Here is a 24,098-nt window from a genome sequence, read left to right on the forward strand (position 1 = left end):
AACCAAATGAGGAGCCGAGACGCTTCATCACCAGAGAGATGGCAATGGCATTTCGTGAAATTGCATTAGCAATGGCAAGGTTTGAGAAGATGGATCCTGACAGCGAATGATTCTTAAAAGTTAACAGAGGGGTGAATGATATGCTTGCTTTCTACAAAGAAATCTACGATGAAAAGAAAAAAGTCACCATCCAGTCAACCATTAATATGTTCTTTCATACGGTTGAGCGGCCAACCCCTTCTAAATCTCCACAGTCCTCAATCTCCACAGTGGCATACTTATCAGCTGAAGACGTCGATTCTGGCAATGATGCTTGAGGTAAAACTTCGTGACTTTACACCTGTGTCCTCTCTTTTTTTGTAATTTTATAATTTTGAAATTTTTTCAAATTGCACGCTTTTGTAATTTTTCCTGCGCATAAGATAAAAACTTGAATAAATACAATAAATAATTCTATTTACATGTTCGTCAAAAATTTTTTTGATTCAATCAATTCAGCGAGCACAGTTGCGAGTGCTGCACAAGCATGGGAGAAATTCTGACTTACGTAGCATTCTGTAGAAGGCAACCCTTACGTAAGTCAGGGAGTTCCTGTACACAAAACAATAATGGGCCCAACACTGAACCCTGAGGGACACAACTAATGACATTAGTCCACATAGAGCAGTACTCATTGATTACCACTCAGCCATACTTTTATCCATTGTAGCAACTTGCCCTTAATGCCGTACTGCTCCAATTTGTACAGTAGCCTTCCATGTGCAACAGTATCAAAAGTTTTTCCTGAAATCCAAGTATATGATATCAAAATTATTTTATGCATCCAGTTCCTTTGTGACCACATCATAGTATCCAATCAAATTTGTCAGACAAAACTTCCCCTTGACAAACCCATGCTGTGTCTGAATTATTACTGCTGTCTTGTCTAGATGATCCTGTATCACCTCTTTAACCAGTGACTCCATTATTTTCCTCAGAACAGAAGTTAAACTAAGTGGTCTATAATTATTTGTGTCACCCTTTGATCCCCCTTTGTGAACTGGAGATACATTTGCACATCTCCAGTCTGTGGGGACTTCCCCCTGAGTCCAAGGATTCTGTCATAATTATGGCTAAGGGTTTGCTTACTTCCTTTGCCACCTCCTTTAATATAATTGGATAGATCCCATCTACCCCAAGTGCCTTTCTTATGTTTAACTTCAACAATTTCTCCTCCACTTTGCTCTCAGTTATTACAAAATCGTTTAACACGTTTGCTGCCGATCATGAGTCAGCATGCTATCGTCAATAGAGATTATTTAAAGGGTTTCATTTGTGCCAGTCCCACCAGTAACCTAACCCCGACATAAATCGAGGGCTACCTGTATACAGGTGAATGCGGAAGTTCAGATACCAGGCTTTCAGTGATGAAGGTAGGTTTGGTCAACTAAATGTCAGTATTATGCTGCGAGTTAGGATAAATTTGCCATCTTTCTTCAGCATAATTCTTCTTGCTTGTGTGACCTTCTGATCTCGTAATTCATTTACAATTTCCTCCTCTGAGACATTCATTAGGTCCCATTCTGAGATGACACCTTTGGAGGTATTGAATGTAGCACGTGGGGATACCTTGACTGGAGTTCCACTGAACGTGGTGAGTTTAAGAAGGGAATCAGAGTGTTTGGAGCTGGTGGTCTCAACCAGTAAGCCGCCAGATTTTAGACATCTCGCCATTTTCGGGGTACCTGCTACACTTTCCAGGCACTTCTGTATGAGATATGCCGATAGATTGCCTAAAGCCTGATTTGTTAAAGAATGCAAGATCAGAAAACTTGGACGTTCTACTCTGGAAGCATCCATCTTCAGTCTCTTTCTGTTGGTTGCATCATCATCATCGGGTTTGTGCAAATCCACTGAATTTGGATTTGCTGTCCGAATCGGTGGAAAGTTGTTGTAATCCATATTTTGCTCCTTTTGTCCTTGGGGGTTTGCTTAACCACCGAGGTTTCCAACCCCACCACAGGGAGGCAGGAGCAGTGCCACGAGGTGACCAAGTGGCTGAGTTAGTAAGTTAGTACTTACTAACTCAGGTGGTTTTCCTTTCTGGGCTTCTGCCTACTTCTTGTAGTGAGAGAGCTACTCTGATATAGAAATCAAGAAAATGGTGCTTGAAACTAAAAATAGAAACTGTTTGCTTAAATGCTCTTTTTAGAAAATGTTTTCAGAGACGCACTAGAATCGCTTGGCCACAGAACACTTGGCACCTGGGGCCACTGGAAGTGGATTTTTCTGTTTTGTCTGAAACAAATTGCTTCCAAATAGGCAGGCAACTGCCAATACTATCCAATTTCTTCAATTCCCTGTGCACAGTATGGGTTGAAATAGGGCAGTTCTGAATTCATATATTATTTGCTGCACACTGGATGTCCTATTTTTCCGCACAGTCCTCTTTAAAGTATGACAGCTTTGCTGTTGAATATTGTTTTTCTGCCACATTTACATCTTTGAGATTTGAAAGAACTGCTTTCTTTCCAGTCATTAAAAACCCCTGAGATAGATGTTTTTGAGAAAGCAGTAAGTCTTTTGTTTCTGAGGTATTCTTGTGCTTCAGAAAAACTGGCATTCGTCCATATTCACAAATGTGGAACAGTATTAGTATCAGTCATGGTTCAAGGAAACCGTAGGCTTTTGCTACACCAGCCAGAACAAATTAATTAAAAAAATAATAATAAAATAAACTACCTAATTAACTCTCTTCACAGCGATGTCTACCCAGTTGACCTTTGAATTTCTCCTCAGCCACCCATGAAGACAACTTATTCCACTGTTAATAACTAGCTGACTGAAGAGGGGGGGGGGGAGACAGTGATCTGGTCTAACCCTCTTACTATATATATGAATATATGGCCACTAGTTTTGAAATCATTTTATAACAATAAAGATTTCACCTCTCACAGCCTTATACAACTAAATCAAATCTATTCTTAGGTGCTTAGTTTCCAACTTTTTAGCCTATATAGCTTAAGCCTTGTGTGGATGCCCATTTGCTCATCTCAGCAGGTACTCTTTAAACCCTTTCAAGAAGTTATTTTTTTACGTGTGGCCTCCATACTTGAACAAAGTATTTCAAGCAGTCTTAAAATTACTTTATATAGTGGGATTATAACCTTCCTATCTCTACAAGCAAACATTCGATAAATCATCAATGGGACACCATCGGCCTTCCTTGCTGCCTAGAAGTTCAACCCTCTCAAGTGCACAAGTTATTCTGGGGATGCTATTCCCAAGCATAAGACCTTGCATTTTGATACATGAAAATTGCTGCCAGTTTTCCAACCATCTCTGAAGTCCAAGTCATACTGAATAAGCTCTGCTTGGCACCGATCATTAACTAATCTATTGATCTTGACATTACCTGCAAATTTTGACATCATGCCCTTTATCCCTTTGGCAATGTCATTTAAGTAAATCAAAAACAACAGTGGTCCAAGTACCAATCCTCAGGGAATCTCACTTATTTTTCTTACTTTAGCCCAATCCTTGCAACCATTGTGTTGTTGTTGTTGTTGTTGTTATTTTTTGCGCAAGGGCTGCTCAGGCCATATTGCACCGTAACAACCATTGTGTGATCATCTAAGGATATATTAGGATTTTTTTCTATGATTTGAACATGTTCCAGTTTATACAGTAAGCTGTCATACAAGACTGAGTCAAATGCTTTGCCGAAATCCAAGTAAACAATGTCAAAATTGTCTTCTACATGCAACTCAAGTGATTCTGCCAAACAGCTAACCAAGTTAGTTAAACACGATCATCCCTCAACATATTTTGTTGCATTTCCTACATAATTCCATTTCTACCTAAATGGTCCTGTATTGCACTCTTGTTCAATGCCTCCACAATTCTGCCTATATCTAGAGTCAGATTGATTAGACTGCCTTTATATATTGGAGAAACTCTGGCACTTCCCCAATCCAAGGGAATCTCTTCTGAGTCCAGTGATGATCTCATAATTAGCCTGAATGGTTTAATGGACTCTCTTTCCACCTCCCTCAAAATTACTGAGTATATGTTATCAACACCCACTTTTAGGCTTGAAAGTTTTTTCTAATAAATAATCTGAAATTTCAGTATTGCCCATTTTATGCTTTTCAGCTTCACAGGCACTTTGCAATGTGTAAACACTGATGAAAAGTGCCTGTTCAATTCACCCATCTCAGAATCCTCCTCTTGTTGTATTTTCTTAATGATATATATATGCATTCAAGACTTCTATGACTATAGCTTTAAAACGTAGACAATAATTCTAGTCTATTTGCAATCTGTGTGTATCTCCAATTGATGACAGAGACCATATAACACCTTAAACTGTCAATCTCCTTTCCTGAAATTAAAATCCATTCTTCTGCCATTAACTGTTACTTCTTCCCTCGTCATTCACCTTAAAACTCACCCTGCTAATGGTTCCTGCACTGTCGGGCATATGATTTTATTCATAGGCCTGCAAAGTGCAGGAACATTTATAGTTCGAAACCCCACTATTATCAACAGAAAAGGTGTGATCATAAGAATTAGTGGGAGTGAGAAACTATGGTTCAAAGTAGTGTTATATATAGTTTGGGGACATAAATTCAAGTTACGGGGGGAAATGTTTAGATTGGATTGCAGGAAGTTCTATTTTAGCCAGCGAGTTATAAATTACTGGAATAAGTTGCCTTCATGGGTGGTAGAGGCCGACAGTTTGGGGAAATTCAAAGGTCATCTGGATAGTACTTTCGGGTAAGGGAAGCACATAGGATGATAGGTTTAATTTCCTTTTTATTTTATTTTTTTATTTATTAATTATTATTATTTAGTTATTTATTTATTATTATTATTTTTTTTTTTGTTTTTATCATTGTTTTGTTCGGATTTTTTTTTTTTTTTTTTTTGGCTGGTGCAGCATAAGCCGTGGGCTTTCTTGCACCATGCGGCCGTTACTAATACTAATATCACTACAAATTAATGAAAATTGCCCCACACAGGGATGGGGATACTGCACAAACTCCATATTTGCCTATTACAAAGTGCATCTTGTTCAGGATGAGGAGAAAGGGAAGTATTTCTCTAAATATAGAATTCACAAATTACCACTAACTTATAATTCTTCAAGTCAGACAGAACTCTGTAAGAACTTAGAGATTAAAAAATATATATATAGCAAATGCTAATGGATTAAATGATCCAATTTTAAAGTGATTATAAAAAAAAAAAAAAAAAAAGGAGAAAGGAGTGTAAAAATATCAGATTACTAATCATAAAAGAAATACCAAGTCTGTATGCTTTGAGAAAGTGCAGTATGATCCAAACAGAGGTATTAAAGTTTACAATCATAATAAAAAGGCCAATATGCCATGTAAATAGTAGAAACAGCTTAAAACAAATAATAGCAGTTTAAAAAATGTAGGGTTGTGTATTAAGCACTGCTGAACACAAAAATAAAATCCTAATTAAAAAAAAAAAAAAACATTAATACTGAAAACAATTCAAATTTCAAACTTTTTTTATGATAAAAGTAATACTCAAATGATTAATAACACATACTTCTCAATAGAATTTTGGCTCAAAAATAGTCTCTGTAAACGAGGCAGCACCTCTACTTCTGTCTAAAAAGAAAAAAAACATTAATGAATGGCAGAAACCAACTTTATATGAAAAGTTTATAAACATCAAGCCAAGATTACTACCATTTTTCAAATATATTTCTTCAAATATAATTCTTTTTTAATGAAATATAAGCCAGGATCAACATCAGGCATCAAAAAGCAGTATCACATGGAAAAATTTTTATTTAAACAAATATAAAATTTACAGATAATTACACATAGAATTTTAAAAACTAATGACCTCAGCTAGTTAAACATTTTCCCACTGATAACACAATTACGCTAATAATGTCCTCTGAAGTCGTTTTTGAAAGTTTCTTCATTGTGTATTTAATACCTGCCATAACTTCTGCTTCACCAGAAATCATTAAGCTCTTTGGCAAGGTCAGTTAAATATAGGAAAGTGTAGTAAGATAGTTACATTGTGTTTGGAAAGGAATTCAGAAATTACTATTGTATAATAAAAGCAGGGGTTAGAGGGGAACAGGTATCCTGTGTGTTATCAGACACTCAGCCTAAAACACTGATGGATCCAATATCTCTCTATTACAGAAGATTTAGGAGAAGTCCGGTTGGCCTGCCTCCCTAAAATCCACTCATGCACACCTTCTCGATGGTAAGCCCTGTTACGTCACTTAGGTGGCAACGAACGTGTAGAGTGGTTCTCTTCAAGACGCTTGGTCAGCGTGAAGAGGAAAAGACCAAACCCTCCAGCAATGAGAGCACAACAATACAAATGGCCCTCAGTCCCCAGCAGCTTTCACTCTCCCTCTTACGGCAGCGAGAGGATCAGAGTGGAAGAAGAGGGTGCTAAGAATCTCTGGGTACGACCAGGCTGCCATGCACGGAAATTGAACCTGGCTTGATTTATCGTACGATCACTCATCGGTGAAGACAGGATATTAGAGCTGGAAAAGGAATTAGAAAATGTGAATTGGAATATCATTGGTTTGGCTGAAACAAGAAGAAGAAATGAATCACTTATAAGTTTATCAAGTGGAAATCTCCTGTACACTAATGGAAACAGTGAAAGGAGTGAAGGTGGAGTTGGGTTTCTGGTCCATAAAGATTTTAAAAACAACATTTTGGAATTCAAAAGTACATCACCAAGGGTGTCAAGACTAATACTCAAGATTTCTAAGAGGTACAAGCTAAAGATTATAATGATTTATGCACCAACATCGAGCCATGATGATGAAGAGGTTGAAGAGATGTACACTGAAATTGAGAGTCTTCTAGATGAGCAGAAAACCCACTACACTATTATTATGGGGGACTTCAATGCTAAGGTTGGAAAAAGGCAAAACAGCGCAGAAAGAGGAACTATAGGAAATTTTGGAATTGGTGAAAGAAATAAAAGAGGTGAAAGACTTGTGGAATTTGCAGAATCTCAAGGAATGTCAGTAATGAACACTTTTTTCAAGAAAAGGGTGAACAGAAAGTGGACATGGAAGAGTCCAAATGGATTAACAACTAATGAAATCGACTTCATCCTCACTAACAGAAGATATATTGTGAATGATGTTACCGTCCTGAATAAGGTAAATGTTGGAAGTGATCACAGAATGGTAAGATGTACACTTGACATAGATGTAGGAAAGGAAAGGAAAAAAACTGACTCGAGTAAATAATACAAAGGTCTTTGAAATAACAGAGGAGGAGAAAAAGCAGTATGTACTGGAACTTAAGAACAAGTTTGAGCTTCTGCAGACTGCTCAGGACCAAGATATCGACGAGAAATATTACAACTTTCTGAAAGTGATCAAGCCCAAGAAACCTATAGGGAAACAGAAATCCAAAGAAGAAAAAATTAGTCAAGAAACACTAGTCATGATGAACCAAAGACGACAAATGAAGAGCACGAAAAACACTGACAGGGAGAAAATTGAGTATACAGAGTTATGCAAAGCCATTAGAAAGAGACTCAGAGAGGACATAAGAAGATTTAACACAAGAAAAGTAGAACAAGCATTAAGGGAAAACAAAGGATTTAAATCAGCAGCCATGAGCAGTAATACAGAAAGACAAATGATACTGAAACTGAAGAATAGCAATGGTGTACTTATAAATAGCAGAGAAGGCATAATTCAAATAGCAGAAGACTACTATAGAGAATTATACAAGGAGCGAGGGAATGATACCAGCAGTGGGGAAGATGGATTGCAAAGTAGCAACACATACGACATACCCGATATTCTTCCTGATGAGGTAGAACATGCATTGAAGAAAATGAAGAATCGGAAAGCCCTGGGGGAAGATGAAGTTACTGTAGAGTTGTTAAAATTGGGAGGAAGAGACATAACACAAAAACTGGCAAGGCTCTTCACAAAGTGCATTAGAAAAGGTGTGATGCCTAAGCAGTGGAATAATGCAATCATAGTTTTGCTGCATAAGAAAGGAGATAAATCAGAAATTGGAAATTATAGACCAATTAGCTTGTTATCCCATATCTACAAGTTCTTCACAAGGGTCATTACTAACAGATTAGAAAGAATACTTGATGAGAATCAACCGAAAGAGCAAGCTGGCTTTAGGACAGGATTCTCAACTATGGATCACCTTCGTAATATCACAGCTAATGGAGAAAGCAAATGAATATAAAACACCATTATGCCTGGCATTTGTAGATTATGAAAAGCATTTGACTCTATACAGCATAAGGCAATGTTTCAGGCACTGGAAAGACAAGGCATAGATACTCCATATATTATGATTTTGAAGAAAATATATGAGAGTGCTACATCCTTTATTAGACTAGACAAAGACAGTAGCAAATTTAAAATCGAGAAAGGAGTTCGACAAGGAGACACAATATCTCCGAAGCTGTTTACTGCTACCCTTGAGGAAGCTTTCAGAAGATTAGACTGGTCGCAGAAAGGAGTCAATGTGAACGGAGAGTACCTAAACCATTTACGATTTGCAGATGACATTGTGGTCATAAGCCACGATCCCAAAGAATTAGAGGAAAATCTTAATCAGTTATGCACAGTTAGTAAGGATTTTGGACTAAAGATGAATATGGCTAAAACAAAAGTAATGATGAACAAGTATGCCACGGAAAGGGAAATAATGATTGAAGGAGCAGTAATTGAAAAGGTGGAGTCATATACTTATCTGGGACAAGTTATTAGCTGGAATAATGATAAATGGCTGGAAGTCAAGAGAAGAATAAATTTTGGATGGATAGCATTCAGGAAATATAGTCACATACTGAAGAGCAATATCCCAGTTTGTCTGAAACGTAAAATAATGAATCAATGTATACTCCCCACCATGACTTATGGAAGTGAAACTTGGGCACTCACCAAAAGAATGGAAGAGAAGCTAAGAACTACACAGCGAAGAATGGAACGAATTATATTGGGAATCAGACTGTTAGATAAGAAGAGAAACACATGGATTAGGCAGCAAACTCAAGTAAAGGACATTCTTATCAAAACTAAAGAATTAAATGGTCTTGGGCAGGACACATAGCTCGAAGACATGATGACAGATGGACTAAGAAAATAACAGAATGGTACCCAAGAGGAGCTAGAAGAAAACCTGGAAGACAAAGGCGGAGATGGATAGATGAAATTCATGAGTTTTTGAGTAGTAAATGGATGGCCAGTGCTCAAAACAGAAAGAACTGGAAAGTTGCTGGAGAGGCCTTCATCCTGCAGTGGATTGAAAATGGCTGATGATGATGATGATGATGAATAAAAGCAGCATTGTCGTGGGATCATTTCCAATTTTTCTGTTCCCAAAATCAGCTCTAACCTTTCTGCCTGTATCTCTCAAGAATTGTACTTAGTAAATACTAAGTGCCTAGTCTAGTCTTATTTACAGTATGACCTCTTAGTATATATGTTGGTTTTCACCAACATATATAACAAGGTAATAAAAAACCACATATCAATACACTTAAATGGCAGTGTGGTCAAAAAAGTCAGGACACATTGATCTTGGTCTGAAATGGGATGAAAACCTAAACTTCACACCCCATTTCGGACATGTAAAGAAGAAAACTTATGCAGCGCTATGGACCTCCAGACAAGAACTGGTAGGCATCAGGAACCCTGACCTTGTTAAACAATATATTTTAAGATGCGTCATCCCCATCCCTCTCTACGCATCTCAGATTTGGTCTTCTGCCCCAGATGCTGCCATCAAGGCTTTCCTGGGTTTAGAGTACTGGATGCTGAGATGGTTAAACAGGATCACTATGCAGCCATTTACAATCTCAAGGGCTGTTTTATATGCCAGCTAGGATGTCACGCCTTGGTCTCACATAGTTGTCAACAAGAACATTTTCACGCTTGCAAAACTGCTGACTGGGAGACTTGACTTGTTGAAAACTGACTACCTGCTGACTCGGCCCCGCATGACACAAAGGTTGGCGAATAGAACTCCATCCCCTCCAATCAGTAGCGCACTCATGCAGCTGGAAAGCCTTCAGCAATTTTTTCTTTCTAAAACCATTAAGGTCTACAACAATCTTCAAGCAGACCCAGAAAAGTTTTGCACAGAGAAGAGGTACAGGACCGAAATGTTTCGGAATGCATTACTCCATCTATAAATGTTGAGTGAAGCTCACAGATGAAAACAAAAGAGAATGCAGGAAATGAAGAATGAACTGGTGGGGACTGTTTTTACTAAGCACCAGTGTGGAGCAAAAACAGTCCCGACAGTGCTCCTGTTTATATTGGACGTCTTGTCTTTCTGTTATCTCGCTGTAAATAGTGCTGTAGATGTGCACATTCTCTAATTCCTTGTAAAATCGCAAATTATGCTTGTGCTCTCTTCCTATCTGTCTGTCATGTAAAAATAAGGCAATGATATGTATAATATAATTAATTAGACAATGTATAATTTGTATAATTTATTAAGACAATGATATGTAGAAATTATAAATGGATAATTATGTATATAACTTATATTTGTATATACGAAAGTGCACCCCCTGGTTAATAGCCTTAAGCGGGTGTCTCTTAGGAGAAAATAAAGATGATAATAATAATAATATTCATAATGAGTTTAGAGTCAAAAAGTAATTTTTTTTTCACAAAACTTTTACCTTTAAGACCTGCACAATCCAAACATTTTTCCAACTGGAAGACATCATCATCATCAGCCATTTTCAATCCACTGCAGGATGAAGGCCTCTCCAGCAACTTTCCAGTTCCTTCTCTGTTTTGAGCACTGGCCATCCATTTACTACCCAAAAACTCATGAATTTCATCTATCCATCTCCGCCTTTGTCTTCCAGGTTTTCTTATAGCTCCTCTTGGGTACCATTCTGTTATTTTCTTAATCCATCTGTCATCATGTCTTCGAGCTATTGGGATCATTTGTGTCCTGCCCAAGACCATTTTAGTTCTTTAGTTTTGATAAGAATGTCCTTTACTTGAGTTTGCTGCCTAATCCATGTGTTTCTCTTCTTATCTAACAGTCTGATTCCCAATATAATTCGTTCCATTCTTCGCTGTGTAGTTCTCAGCTTCTCTTCCATTCTTTTGGTGAGTGCCCAAGTTTCACTTCCATAAGTCATGGTGGGGAGTATACATTGATTCATTATTTTACGTTTCAGACAAACTGGGATATTGCTTTTCAGTATGTGACTATATTTCCTGAATGCTATTCATCCAAAATTTATTCTTCTCTTGACTTCCAGCCATTTATCATTATTACAGCTAATAACTTGTCCCAAATAAGTATATGACTCCACCTTTTCAATTACTGCTCCTTCAATCATTATTTCCCTTTCTGTGGCATACTTGTTCATCATTACTTTTGTTTTAGCCATATTCATCTTTAGTCCAAAATCCTTACTAACTGTGCATAACTGATTAAGATTTTCCTCTAATTCTTCGGGATCGTGGCTTATAACCACAATATCATTTGCAAATCGTAAATGGTTTAGGTACTCTCCGTTCACATTGACTCCTTTCTGCGACCAGTCTAATCTTCTGAAAGCTTCCTCAAGGGCAGCAGTAAACATCTTCGGAAATATTGTGTCTCCTTGTCGAACACCTTTCTCGATTTTAAATTTGCTACTGTCTTTGTCTAGTCTAATAAAGGAGGTAGCACTCTCATATATTTTCTTCAAAATCATAATATATGGGGTATCTATGCCTTGTCTTTCTAGTGGCCAAAACATTGCCTTATGCTGAATGGAGTCAAATGCCTTTTCATAATCCACAAATGCCAGGCATAATGGTGTTTTATATTCATTTGCTTTCTCCATTAGCTGTGATATTACGTGAAGGTGATCAATAGTTGAGAATCCTGTCCTAAAGCCAGCTTGCTCTTTCGGTTGATTCTCATCAAGTATTCTTTCTAATCTGTTAGTAATGACCCTTGTGAACAACTTGTAGATGTGGGATAACAAGCTAATTGGTCTATAATTTCCAATTTCTGATTTATCTCCTTTCTTATGCAGCAAAACTATGATTGCATTATTCCACTGCTTGGGCGTCACACCTTTTCTAATGCACTTTGTGAAGAGCCTTGCCAGTGTTTGTGTTATGTCTCTTCCTCCCAATTTTAACAACTCTACAGTAACTTCATCTTCCCAAGGGGCTTTCCGATTCTTCATTTTCTTCAATGCATGTTCTACCTCATCAGGAAGAATATCGAGTATGTCGTATGTGTTGCTACTTTGCAATCCATCTTCCCCACTGCTGGTATCATTCCCTCGCTCCTTGCATAATTCTCTATAGTAGTCTTCTGCTATTTGAATTATGCCTTCTCTGCTATTTATAAGTACACCATCGCTATTCTTCAGTTTCAGTATCATTTGTCTTTCTGTATTACTGCTCATGGCTGCTGATTTAAATTCTTTGTTTTCCCTTAATGCTTGTTCTACTTTTCTTGTGTTAAATCTTCTTATGTCCTCTCTGAGTCTCTTTCTAATGGCTTTTCATAACTCAGTATACTCAGTTTTCTCCCTGTCAGTGTTTTTCTTGTTCTTCATTTGTCGTCTTCGGTTCATCATGACAACTGTTTCTTGACTAATATTTTCTTCTTTGGATTTCTGTTTCCCTATAGGTTTCTTGGGCTTTATCACTTTCAGAAAGTTGGAATATTCCTCGTCGACATCTTGGTCCTGAGCAGTCTGCAGAAGCTCAAACTTGTTCTTAAGTTCCAGTACTTACTGCTTTTTCTCCTCCTCTGTTATCTCAAAGACCTTTGTATTATTTCCTCGAGTCAGTTTTTTCCTTTCCTACATCTATATCAAGTGTACATCTTACCATTCTGTGATCACTTCCAACATTTACCTTATTCAGGACAGTAACATCATTCACAATATATCTTCTGTTAGTGAGGATGAAGTCGATTTCATTAGTAGTTAATCCATTTGGACTCTTCCATGTCCACTTTCTGTTCACCCTTTTCTTGAAAAAAGTGTTCATTACTGACAGTCCTTGAGATTCTGCAAATTCCACAAGTCTTTCACCTCTTTTATTTCTTTCACCAATTCCAAAATTTCTTATAGTTCCTCTTTCTGCGCTGTTTTGCCTTTTTCAAACCTTAGCATTGAAGTCGCCCATAATAATAGTGTAGTGGGTTTTCTGCTCATCTAGAAGACTTAATTTCGGTGTACATTTCTTCAACCTCTTCATCATCATAGCTCGATGTTGGTGCATAAATCATTATAATCTTTAGCTTGTACCTCTTAGAAATCTTGAGTATTAGTCTTGACACCCTTGGTGATGTACTTTTGAATTCCGAAATGTTTTTAAAATTTTTATGGACCAGAAACCCAACTCCACCTTCACTCCTTTCACTGTTTCCATTGGTGTACACCAGATTTCCACTTGATAAACTTATAAGTGATTCATTTCTTCTTCTTGTTTCAGCCAAACCGATGATATTCCAATTCACATTTTCTAATTCCTTTTCCAGCCCTAATATCCTGTCTTCACCAATGAGTGATCGTACGTTATAACAGGCCAAGTTCACTTTCCATGCATGGCAGCCTGGTCGTACCCAGAGATTCTTAGCACCCTCTGCTTCCACTCTGATCCTCTCGCTTCCGTAAGAGGGAGAGTGAAAGCTGCTGGGGACTGAGGGCCATTTTTTTTTGTCGTGCTGTCATATGCTGGAGGGTTTGGTCTTTTTCTCTTCACGCTGACCAGGCGTCTTGAAGAGAACCACTCTAAATGTTCGTTGCCGCCTAAGTAACATAACAGGGCTTACCATCGAGAAGGTATGCATGAGTGGATTTTAGGGAGGCAGGCCAACCGGAATTCTCCTAAATCTTCTGTAATAGAGAGATATTGGATCCATCAGTGTTTTAGGTTGAGTGTATGAAAACACACACAGGATACCTGTTCCCCTCTAAGCCCCTGGAAGACATAGGAGAATCCAATTCAAGAGACTGATGCTTTATTTTGAAGTCATGAAGATAAAGTATTTTTCTCAGTTGAGCAAAAAGTGACATGGGAAAGAAAGCATGGCCACCAAAACACTATTACACTAAGTTCAAAAAATATTAAAGATGAGCCACTAGTAGCTTAAAAAAAAGTAGTTACCTCCTCTGCACATAAAGCTAGGTTTAAAGAAACGGTTCATTAAAGCCTGAATAAAGAAAGAAATTGTTCTGAGTATGTTTTTACTAAACACTGAATTTCCATTGCTTACATAAAAAAAAAAAAAAAAAAAACCAGATATTTTTTTTGTACATCAGAAATTGTTCTGAGTATGTTTTCACTAAATTTCATTTGCTTACATATAAAAAAATCAAAACAGATTTTTTTTTTTTTTTTTATTATTATTTATTTATTTTTTTTGTAGCTCAGAAATTGTACTGAGCATGTTTTCACAAAATTTCCATTGCGTATATACAAAAAAAATCAAAGCAGATATTTTTTTTGTACCTCAAATCTACAAGCTGCTGATAGACATTGTCTTAGAGGATCTGAGAACCAAACTGAAAGAGATGCTTGGACTAGTTTTAAAATGTAGTATGCAATCAATTTTTGGGGAAACAAACTCCCAGATTTTATGAGATGACTGTGAGTGACACGTTAGAGAAATTCAGAAAACTATGATAACAGCAATATAAGCATTAAGGTAAACTTGCACTAATCTCGACTATAAAAATGTAGTCATTACTTAGCATTTAAACATCAGAGTACTTTCCTTAAAATGAAGATCAATGTAACTAATGTATTCTCTAAACTCATTTTTTTTTAGTAATAGTAATAGTAGTAGTGGCATGTGATGCAAGAAAGCAAGTGTATGAGCTTATGCAGCATCAGCCAAAAAAAAAAAAAAAAAAAAATCACACGATTCCCTCCAAATGCCTGTCCAGTTCCTCCTTAAATTTATTTAACCTGTCAACTTCCACAACGACAGATGGAAGTTTGTTCCAGCAATTAACCACCCGCTGGCTAAAGGCAAATTTCCGCACATCTATTCTACATCTGTCTTTTCTTAATTTGAATTTATGCCCCGTTAGGTTCGTAATCTGAACAAGTGGAAGGATCCCATCAGAATTCAGTGTGCTCAACACATCCAAGGCCTTATACACCTCAATCAGATCACCACACAGGTGCCTAGTCTCCAGCCACTGCAATTTACAGAACTTAAGCCTCTCTTGGTAAGAGGATCCCTTCATTCCCCTCACCAATCTTGTTGCCCTTCTCTGTACCCGCTCAAGTAAATCTACATCCTTCCTAAAAAATGAGGTCTCCAGACCTGTACGCAGTATTCAAGGCGTGGCCTGACCATTGCCTTATACAGAGGGACAATCACCTCCTTTTCCCTGCTAGCAAAATTCCTACATATCATTGACAAAACCTCATGACTTGCCCTGGCACCTGTCTGCACTGCTCAGAAAATTTCATATCTGACTGCACAATTACTCCCAGGTATTTTTCATTTTCTACCACCTTAAGTGTAGTACCACACAGCTGGCACGTTTCTCTGGGGTTACTTCTACCCATATTCAGTATTTTGCATTTGTCAAGGTTAAACTTCAGTTGCCACTTCTTGGCCCATCCGCCCAAATTATCTAGATCCTGTTGCAGTAGCACACTGCCATTACTGGCATTAACAACCCTGCCAACCTTTGTACAGTCAGTCCTCGTATAGCATGATAGTTGTGTTACTAGAAACCCTCGTGCAATACAAACAACAGGGCCTATGGGAAAAATAGGGTTAGGTGCCAGCCACCCAAAATTTAACACAGATTTGTAACCAAAACATTACCAAACAAAATAAATAATCGTAAGAAAATACTTACGTAATCGTAATAAAATACTTCCTTATTTTATTACGACTGTTACGTAATAAAATATTGCTAATGCTTTTGCTTCTATCATAAGCAAACTTGTTTTTCGTTTGATTTTCTATCCAAACAGATGACAGCCGTTCCATCTCTTCCAATTCTTTGTGCCTTAAACTAATGGATTTTAATTACAATTTGAGTTGTTACTGCTATTAAAGTTGTTTTTATTTTCTCTGCATCCTTTTGTAATTCTCGACGTTGCCTCATTTTGGTCTGTAGCATGTGCAATATCACATGTCTTTCATTTCGCTCAGAGCGTTTCACAATTTCATATTTTTTCTCTATCGACAGAGGCGGACTGGCCATAAGCCTTACCGGGGAAACCCCGGTGGGCCTGGGGCTGGTGTGATTTTGGCCATAAACCATAGTATGAGGCCACTATAAATTTTCCCAGGTAAGAATTTTTGACCCAGTCCGCCTCTGTTTATCGATATTGCTTTTCTTTTTTCTTTCTGAATCTGCAGTGCCTTCACCAGGACGCTTTTTTTTTTCACACCTTTTAAGTATTTTACTCATTTTTAGGGAATAAAGCAATTACAAAACGAGGAGGCACGCATGATACGCATAAACGAAGCTGCACACGTGTAGCAACTGAATAAACAACACCGTAAAGGCAGAGACACACTATGAACACCTCACACATTTTACTAAAGCACATTTCTAGGGATTACTACCATAAACAATAAAAACAATTTCCAGTTGCGTTTCTTCTAGTGGAATCTGTTATAAAGCCTATCTAATTGCATTTGCGATTATACCGATAGCTGGAATTGTGTTGGTTTTTACGTTATTATGGTGAAATGTGTTTCCCCTTCACTGATATAAAAACAAATACATTTTCAGAATCTTCTCTTCATTCCTATCGTGTTGTGTTCAGTTGGGGTGATTCCGGTCCGACTGCTATTTCTTGTAAACACAAACACCAATCGTGCATAAGCGAATTCGGTTCGTGTTATATAAGATATCGTCCCTCTATTTATAAATCGTGTATGATCGAATTCGTGTAGTGTAAACAAGTGTTATACGAGGACTGACTGTATCATCTGCAAACTTCGACATTAAGCCTGATATACCTCCATCAATATCATTGATAAATATACAAAACAACAGTGGACCCAACAACGAAACCTGTGGGACTCCACTAATAACATTAGTCCACGAAGAGCAGCACCCATTGATTACCACCCTCTGTCTTCTCCCACTTAAACATCCTTTTATCCATTGTAGCAACTTACCCTTAATACCATTCTTCTCCAATTTGTACAATAGTCTTCCATGCGCAACAGTGTCAATAGCTTTCCTGAAATCCAAATATGATATCAAAATTATTTTTTGCATCCAGTTCCTTTGTAACCACATCATAATATCCTATCAAATTTGTCAGACAAGACTTTCCCTTAACAAACCCATGCTGTGTCTGAATTGTTGCTGCAGTCTTGTCTAGATGATCCTGCAATGCATCTTTAACCAGTGACTCCATTATTTTACCCAGAATAGAAGTTAAACTAACTGGTCTGTAATTACTCATGTCACCCTTCAATCCCCCTTTGTGAATTGGGGATACATTTGCACATCTCCATTCCGTGGGAACCTCCCCTGAGTCCAAGGATGCTCTCATAATTATGGCTAAGGGTTTGCTTAGTTGCTTTGCCGCCTCCTTTAATATAACTGGATAGATCCCATCCACCCCAGGTGCTTTTCTTATGTTTAACTTCAACAATTTCTTCTCCACTTTGCTCTCAGTTATTACAAAATCACTGCTGATAACCAGATCAAGAGTATTACTCTCTCTGATACACTATATTCTGAATTAGAATATAGTGTATTCTAATTCAGAAGAGGCTATACTATTAAATAAGAAAATAAAGATTGTACATTCTGCACTGATTGCATAGTGTTGTAAGGCTAATATATAAATTTATTTACAACAATTATTGCATACAGCCTTCCAACATCACCTTTCCATCTCCACAAACAGTCTATCTAGCTCTTCCTTGAATTTCTTCAAACTATTCACTACTTCTACAACACCAGATGGGAGTTCATTCCAACAATTAATTTCCCACTGGCTGAAGGCAGGTTCCCATGCATCTCTCCCGCCCATCTTTCCTCAATTTTGAATTTATGCCACCTCATGTACATAGTTTAAGCAAGAAGAAGGATTCCATCAGCATTCAGTTAATTTAATCAATCCAAAGCATTAAACACCTCAATTATATCTCCCTGCATGTGCCTAGTCTCTAGAGATGCTGCAATTTGAGATATGAAATCTTTCCTGGTAAGAGCATCCATTTGCTCCCCCCTCAGTAATTGGCACTACTTTTCTAGACTAATGTTATTAACAGAATTCCCCATTGTTCAGTGCTGAATCATTGCTGCTTTCTATATTTATTAGGGCTTCAATTCTGCATTCTTGTGTATTATAGGCATCTATTGACATTTTATCCAAATTATTGGCAATACAAATTTATTTTAAAGTCGGCTGACTAAAGGACTGATGCAAGTGCAGTAAACCTTGGACTGCAAATATTTTGAATTTAAAAACCTGCAAGTTTAAAAATTATGAATTTTAGCACTCAGAGAGCTACCACATCCTTTACCCCCACAGCTTAAAAATAAAGGAACCCTATCGTCATAAATATCAGAAATGAATGCAATACAATTTCTAAGCAAAATAATAAGTTACAAGTCAAGTGGTATTAATTTAGCAACTAGTCCAAAGTCAGATGTCACTTTTCAACAGACTATTTTGTATCTAAATAGGAGTTATCCCAACAATTAATTCACCATTACACAAGCCCTTCAACTAACATGAAATGTGTGACAAACAATAAGTTTGTCACACATTTCGTGTTAGTTTTCAGTCATCAAACACTTTTGAAAACAGTAATAGAAGATTATGTTCTCATTGGTGTACAAATTAATATTTTCCACCAAAATCCTCAGACAGTGCCAAAATTTTTAACAATTACAACAATGTGGTCTGTTTGATTCACTGCAATCTTTGTAATTCAGCTTACATAAGTTCAAACAGAAACATGATCTCCTTCCATATCCATAAAATGTATTGGCAACAGCATAGCTGCCAACTTTTGACTTTTAAAAAGTTGGAGATTGGATATAGATAAGGCAGGAGATTTTTGGGGAGAAACACAAAGAAAACAGGAGCTTTTTCTGGAAAGAACAAAAAAGAAAGCAGAATATTTTTGGAAAGAGCAGATGGAAAGCAAGATGTTTTTTAAAATCTAGCCTTTAGACTTGAAATAAAATTTTGAAAACAACATGCATTTTATATCAGAATAAAGCCACAGGATTGTTTACTAGCACACTTTCAAACAGGATTTTTCTCTCAGTGGAATTCTCTGAACTGTGTGTAACATACAAACTGATTATAACTGCTTCAAGGAAGATACCGTTGCAGACTTTTACCTGTCAGAAATACTGAGTCAAAGATGTGTTCATAAGTCCTGCTGTCCAAACATCTTGAATATATGCATGTTTAGAACGTTTCCTAATACTTCAACAGAGAGACAAGGTCTGAAGTACATTTTTTTTTTTCTTTTTAAACAAATGTGGCTGAATATCTCCTCATAATGGGTACTGCTGTAAGTACTGTTAAAATACCAAAAATGGCTTGGCATAATTTGTTTATTTTTTATTGTATTACATTTGTCATTATCTTATTGCCAATTCTTACATAACAATGTCAACTCTGACATACATTTTTAGTTTTTAAATCAAAAGGATTTTGGTGTACTTCATATAGGGGTACTGCTTGTGGATCAAATGTAAGCTTGAAATTTGTGTAAATCATGAATATTCACAAAATATTACTAATGCTAACATGTTCAGGGTGATTCAAAATTTGCACAATTAAAATTTATTACTTCTTTCACAATCAGATTATGCAATAAAGTAATTATAATAACTGATGATGATGATAAATAATAATAAAAAAAAATGATAAATGTTGAAAATGTTTACCGTCTTGAATATATGCCCAGATTCTTTCGGTCGTATCTGATTACACTTTGTAAAGTTTGATCCTCTATGTTCACAATTTCATTCTGTATATTGGTTTTCATTTCCTTCAATGTGTAGAGGATATTTTTATACACTTAGCCTTTCACCACATCCCACAAATAATTATCTATTAATATTAAACTTGAGAATCTTGGCATCCAGAAATTTTTTGGAATAAGATCATAAAAAAATCTGCATTGTCACTGTTTAACTCAATGCATGACAAGCTGCCCTGTCTTTCAGAATCAAAGAATAAGATTTGTTGCTATTGAGTAGTGCAATAAACTGGTGTATTAAATCCTGGCATATGCTTCTGCCAATTGTGCCCTGAAGAAGAGGTCCAATCACTTGGCAATATGAAACAGCCCATCACACTCCAATTTTTTGAGGATATAATGGCATTTCATGAAAAACATGAGGGATATTTTATTACTCTATATCCTGCTGTTCTGACTACTAATGCAACCAATCAAACAGAAATAAGCTTCTTCATTGGGGAAAAAAACCAGTCCAAAATGCCAACTCCTTTGAATCAATAAAGGTGCAAGGTCAGCTGAAAAAATGCAATATTTTTTTTGTTATCAAGTTTTCTAATTCATGCATTAAATGAATACAAAAGGGATGGAAACCTAACTTTTTAACAATTTTGTGTATTTTGAATAAGCTAGCTAATTGTGATGCATGTCTTCTAATTATCTTCTGGACAATATCAATAAACTGATCTTAAAGTTTTTCCTCATTTAAAATTTAGGACATCCAGGATTTTTTTTTTTTTTTTTTATAAAGTTACTTTCACAATAATGGGTTACTAATCCTTAAATTGTTGATTTATTTGGTACTGGAGAATCAAGATATTTTGCTAAAAATTCTGCTTTGACAATCAACTACTGTTCAACAATAAATATAGATTAAGACAGGGTATATGTCATGATGGCTTCACAACATATTCACAGACACAGCGGTATCAATGAATTCATGCAAGTGTAGTCAACAACCACTGTCCTCCATGTGGAGGTATACAGTACTGCCACTGACAATATTTTGTAAGAACTGCCTACAGTTACCAAATGAGAGAAACTGTTTCTTTCATTTTGGGTTGCATGAATTTTGAATCACCTGGCAATTTTTAATTTCTGTACTGATCACCCCAGGGGCTCACACCTTGTGAATATGGGCTTGGCACACCCAGGGTCCTGAGCTGGATATCTTAATTCTTCTCTTTCTTGGTGATTCCTTTCTACTTCTCGCTCTCTCTCTCTCAGAGTAACTTGGGAATTGTTTTTGGCTGGTGCCACATAAGCCTCAGGCTTCCTAGCACCATATGGCTAATAATAATAACAATAAATAATGGAAAAGACACTTTTGACTCTGAAGCAGAAGGAAAATTAAAGTTATAAATGCAAAAGAAACATTTTATTAAACTTACTAGAGTTGCTATGCTGTTCCTATTTAAATTTAATTCCAGTAGCCAGTCTAATCCTTTGAGATTCTTAACGTTGGTTAAATTGTTGCATGATAAGTTGAGAACTCTCAATTCTTGTAGCTGATTAATATTGCATATTTCAACAATCTGAAATGATATAAATATACATACACAGGTGGTTTACAGAGAATACACACACACACACACACACACAGTTTCAAAATTGAACATATCAAATGTAGGAGCACATTCCATTCTACAGCAAAAAAAGTACCTTCAAACAATATATATTAAACAATAATCATGAATTACAAAACATTTTAATGTTCATATTTATGTCTTAAAATTTAACAGTGCAAATCACAAGTCAACACTGATATCAATAGTATTGTTCTACAACATGAATCATATCAATTCTCAGTTGTGAGTAAACAGTATGGCAAAGTACATACTAGAGATGTCACTATCTATTATTGAGCCTACAGATTCCACATTGAGTGCCTCATTTATAGGACAGCATTTGTTAAATTGATATTAGGGGAGACAATATAAATTTGTTGACTTTTTCTGAGTTAACTGATATAATTTAAATTTATGAGGTCATCAGAATTCCATAGCTTCTGTTCACAGATATGCCAAAAAATTTCCAACTCAGGAGTACCAAATCAGTGCTGTTATGATTGGAGATGACTTAAAGAAACATGTATGCTGAAACTATTGAATAAATACTGAGACAGGGAGATTTCGACAAACTGCAAATGTTTAAAATTAAATATTTCATGCTGTAAAAGTATCTCCTACCAGAACTTACAGAAAGTTGTCAGCTTGTGTAAATGTTCTACTTGTAAGCACATAAAGGATGTTACACAAACAGCAAATGCACTCATTTCACAGTATACATGTACAATAATGTTTAAAATCTCAGAAACAGACTTTCGAGACATATGTTTATAGGAACTTTACTTTTCATTTTTTTTACCCGTTTCATATGATCTTATATTAAAACCATGATGTCCTTTTTTTGGAGGTCAGAAGTAAAACATAAGTATTATTGTCAACACTCAGCAGACAGAAAATAAACTTGAAAAATCTAAAATAAAGTCCATCCATGTAGAAAAAGAATAACAAGAGAAGGAAAACAACAAAAATCAATGAAATGATATGCTTCTTTGCGGGTTTAAGTTTTCAAGGAATGGAAAACTAATACTATAATAGTATTATATTTCAGCTCATTATTTTGTTAACACCTACATAGTATCAAAGCTCAAAGCTACAGCCATCCTTTCTGGAGAAATTGCTTTAACTCAAAAAATAATAAATTCAGTTGCAAACATTTTAACACATACAAGTCTTTAAGCAACATGACTGATTGTGTCTGGTTGGCAATCAAAATACTAAGTGCCTCCATGCACTTAGTATTTTGATTGCCAACCGCAAACTACCAGATATTTTTTTATTGATAGTGGCAACTAATGCATGAAAGCAAGCATATACAGCATTAGCCAAAAAAAACAGAAGGAAAAAAAAAAGCTAACACTTCCCATTTCATCTGACCATATAACAGTTTACAAGATCACCCCTTAACAAATCTATGCTGTGACTAGACCGTAATTGCATTCCTGTCTAGATAAGCCTGCATTACTTCTTTAATTAATGACTCCATTATTTTCCCTGGAACAGATGTCAAGCTAATTGGTCTGTAATTACTCATGATTGGCCAATGTCCATACACTGACCAATCTTCAGTCCATAGGAATATCCCCTGAATCCTGGTATGGTCTCATAATCATGGCTAGAGGTTTGGTTACCTCTTTTGCTGCCTCCTTTAACATAATGGATCCCCAGGTGCCTTTCTTATTATTAGCTTCAAGAATTTGGCCTCCACTTTGCACTAAGTTATCACAAAATCATTCAACTCCCCACCAGAATTTGATTCACTTATGGCACCCTTATCACTAAAAAATTCCTCGTGTGAATGTAGATGCAAAATACTCATTATTTTCCCTCAACCTGAGCAGGATCATTAACAGTTAATCTTTTCATATTTACTAGAACAGTGTAATTTAACCCCTTCTTTCTACAGTTTACACAAGTAAAAAAGTCATTGCAGCTTTTCTTTGCATTCTTTGCCAAAGCCTTCTCATAATCTGCCTTAGCTTGCCTAAACTCCTTTGTGACTTAACTGGAGAATAGTTTATATCTACTGTAGTCATCTGTATCATCTGATAATTTATATGCATCTCATGCATTTTTCTTCACTGCCACAAGTCCCATCAGTTCATCTGACATCCCTGAATGCTCCCCATTTAGAATTTGCTGTTAATACCTTCATCAGTCCTAATGCACAGAATTTATAAACTGTCTGAGACTGGAGACTGCTGTAGTCACCTATTTGAAAGCAAAAGCCCTTTTCCTTGTCTTTGACAGTACATCTTTAAGTAAATCCCACATCAATACTTTGTGATCACTGCCACCTAGTCGATCTTTTATCTGTAGATTCTTCATATTAATATATGAAGGGCCACTGTTCATAACCGGATCAAGAGTACTGTTTCCTCCCACTGCCTCTCTAATTTGCTGGTGGAGAAAACAGACATCAAAATAAACCCAGAAAATCTCTGCTACTATACAAGTAACCAACTGAAGTTCCAGTCAATATTGAAAATTTAAAATCCCCTATTATAAGACATTCCGATTTACTAGCTCACTGTTTATGAGAATACAGTTGCTTGTTATATTCATAACACACAGC

The 24,098-nt window shown here is 36.4% G+C and overlaps 1 protein-coding gene across 1 annotated transcript in view; it reads right to left on the reverse strand.

Annotated features, from left to right (window-relative positions):
- Nucleotides 1–24,098, reverse strand: part of LOC150083240 (leucine-rich repeat-containing protein 49-like) — a 494,942-nt gene that overhangs the window by 244,181 nt on the left and 226,663 nt on the right. Inside the window, exons 8-9 of the mRNA XM_090377128.1 lie at nt 21,350–21,493; nt 5,563–5,624 (exon numbers count right to left, since the gene is read on the reverse strand). Coding sequence (XP_090233254.1) covers nt 5,563–5,624; nt 21,350–21,493 — 206 coding nt within the window. The remainder of the gene's footprint in view (nt 1–5,562; nt 5,625–21,349; nt 21,494–24,098) is intronic.

Source organism: Mastigoproctus giganteus, chromosome 7, assembly GCF_048544385.1.
Source record: "Mastigoproctus giganteus isolate SK-2022 chromosome 7, ASM4854438v1, whole genome shotgun sequence".
Taxonomy (NCBI): Eukaryota; Metazoa; Arthropoda; class Arachnida; order Uropygi; family Thelyphonidae; genus Mastigoproctus; species Mastigoproctus giganteus.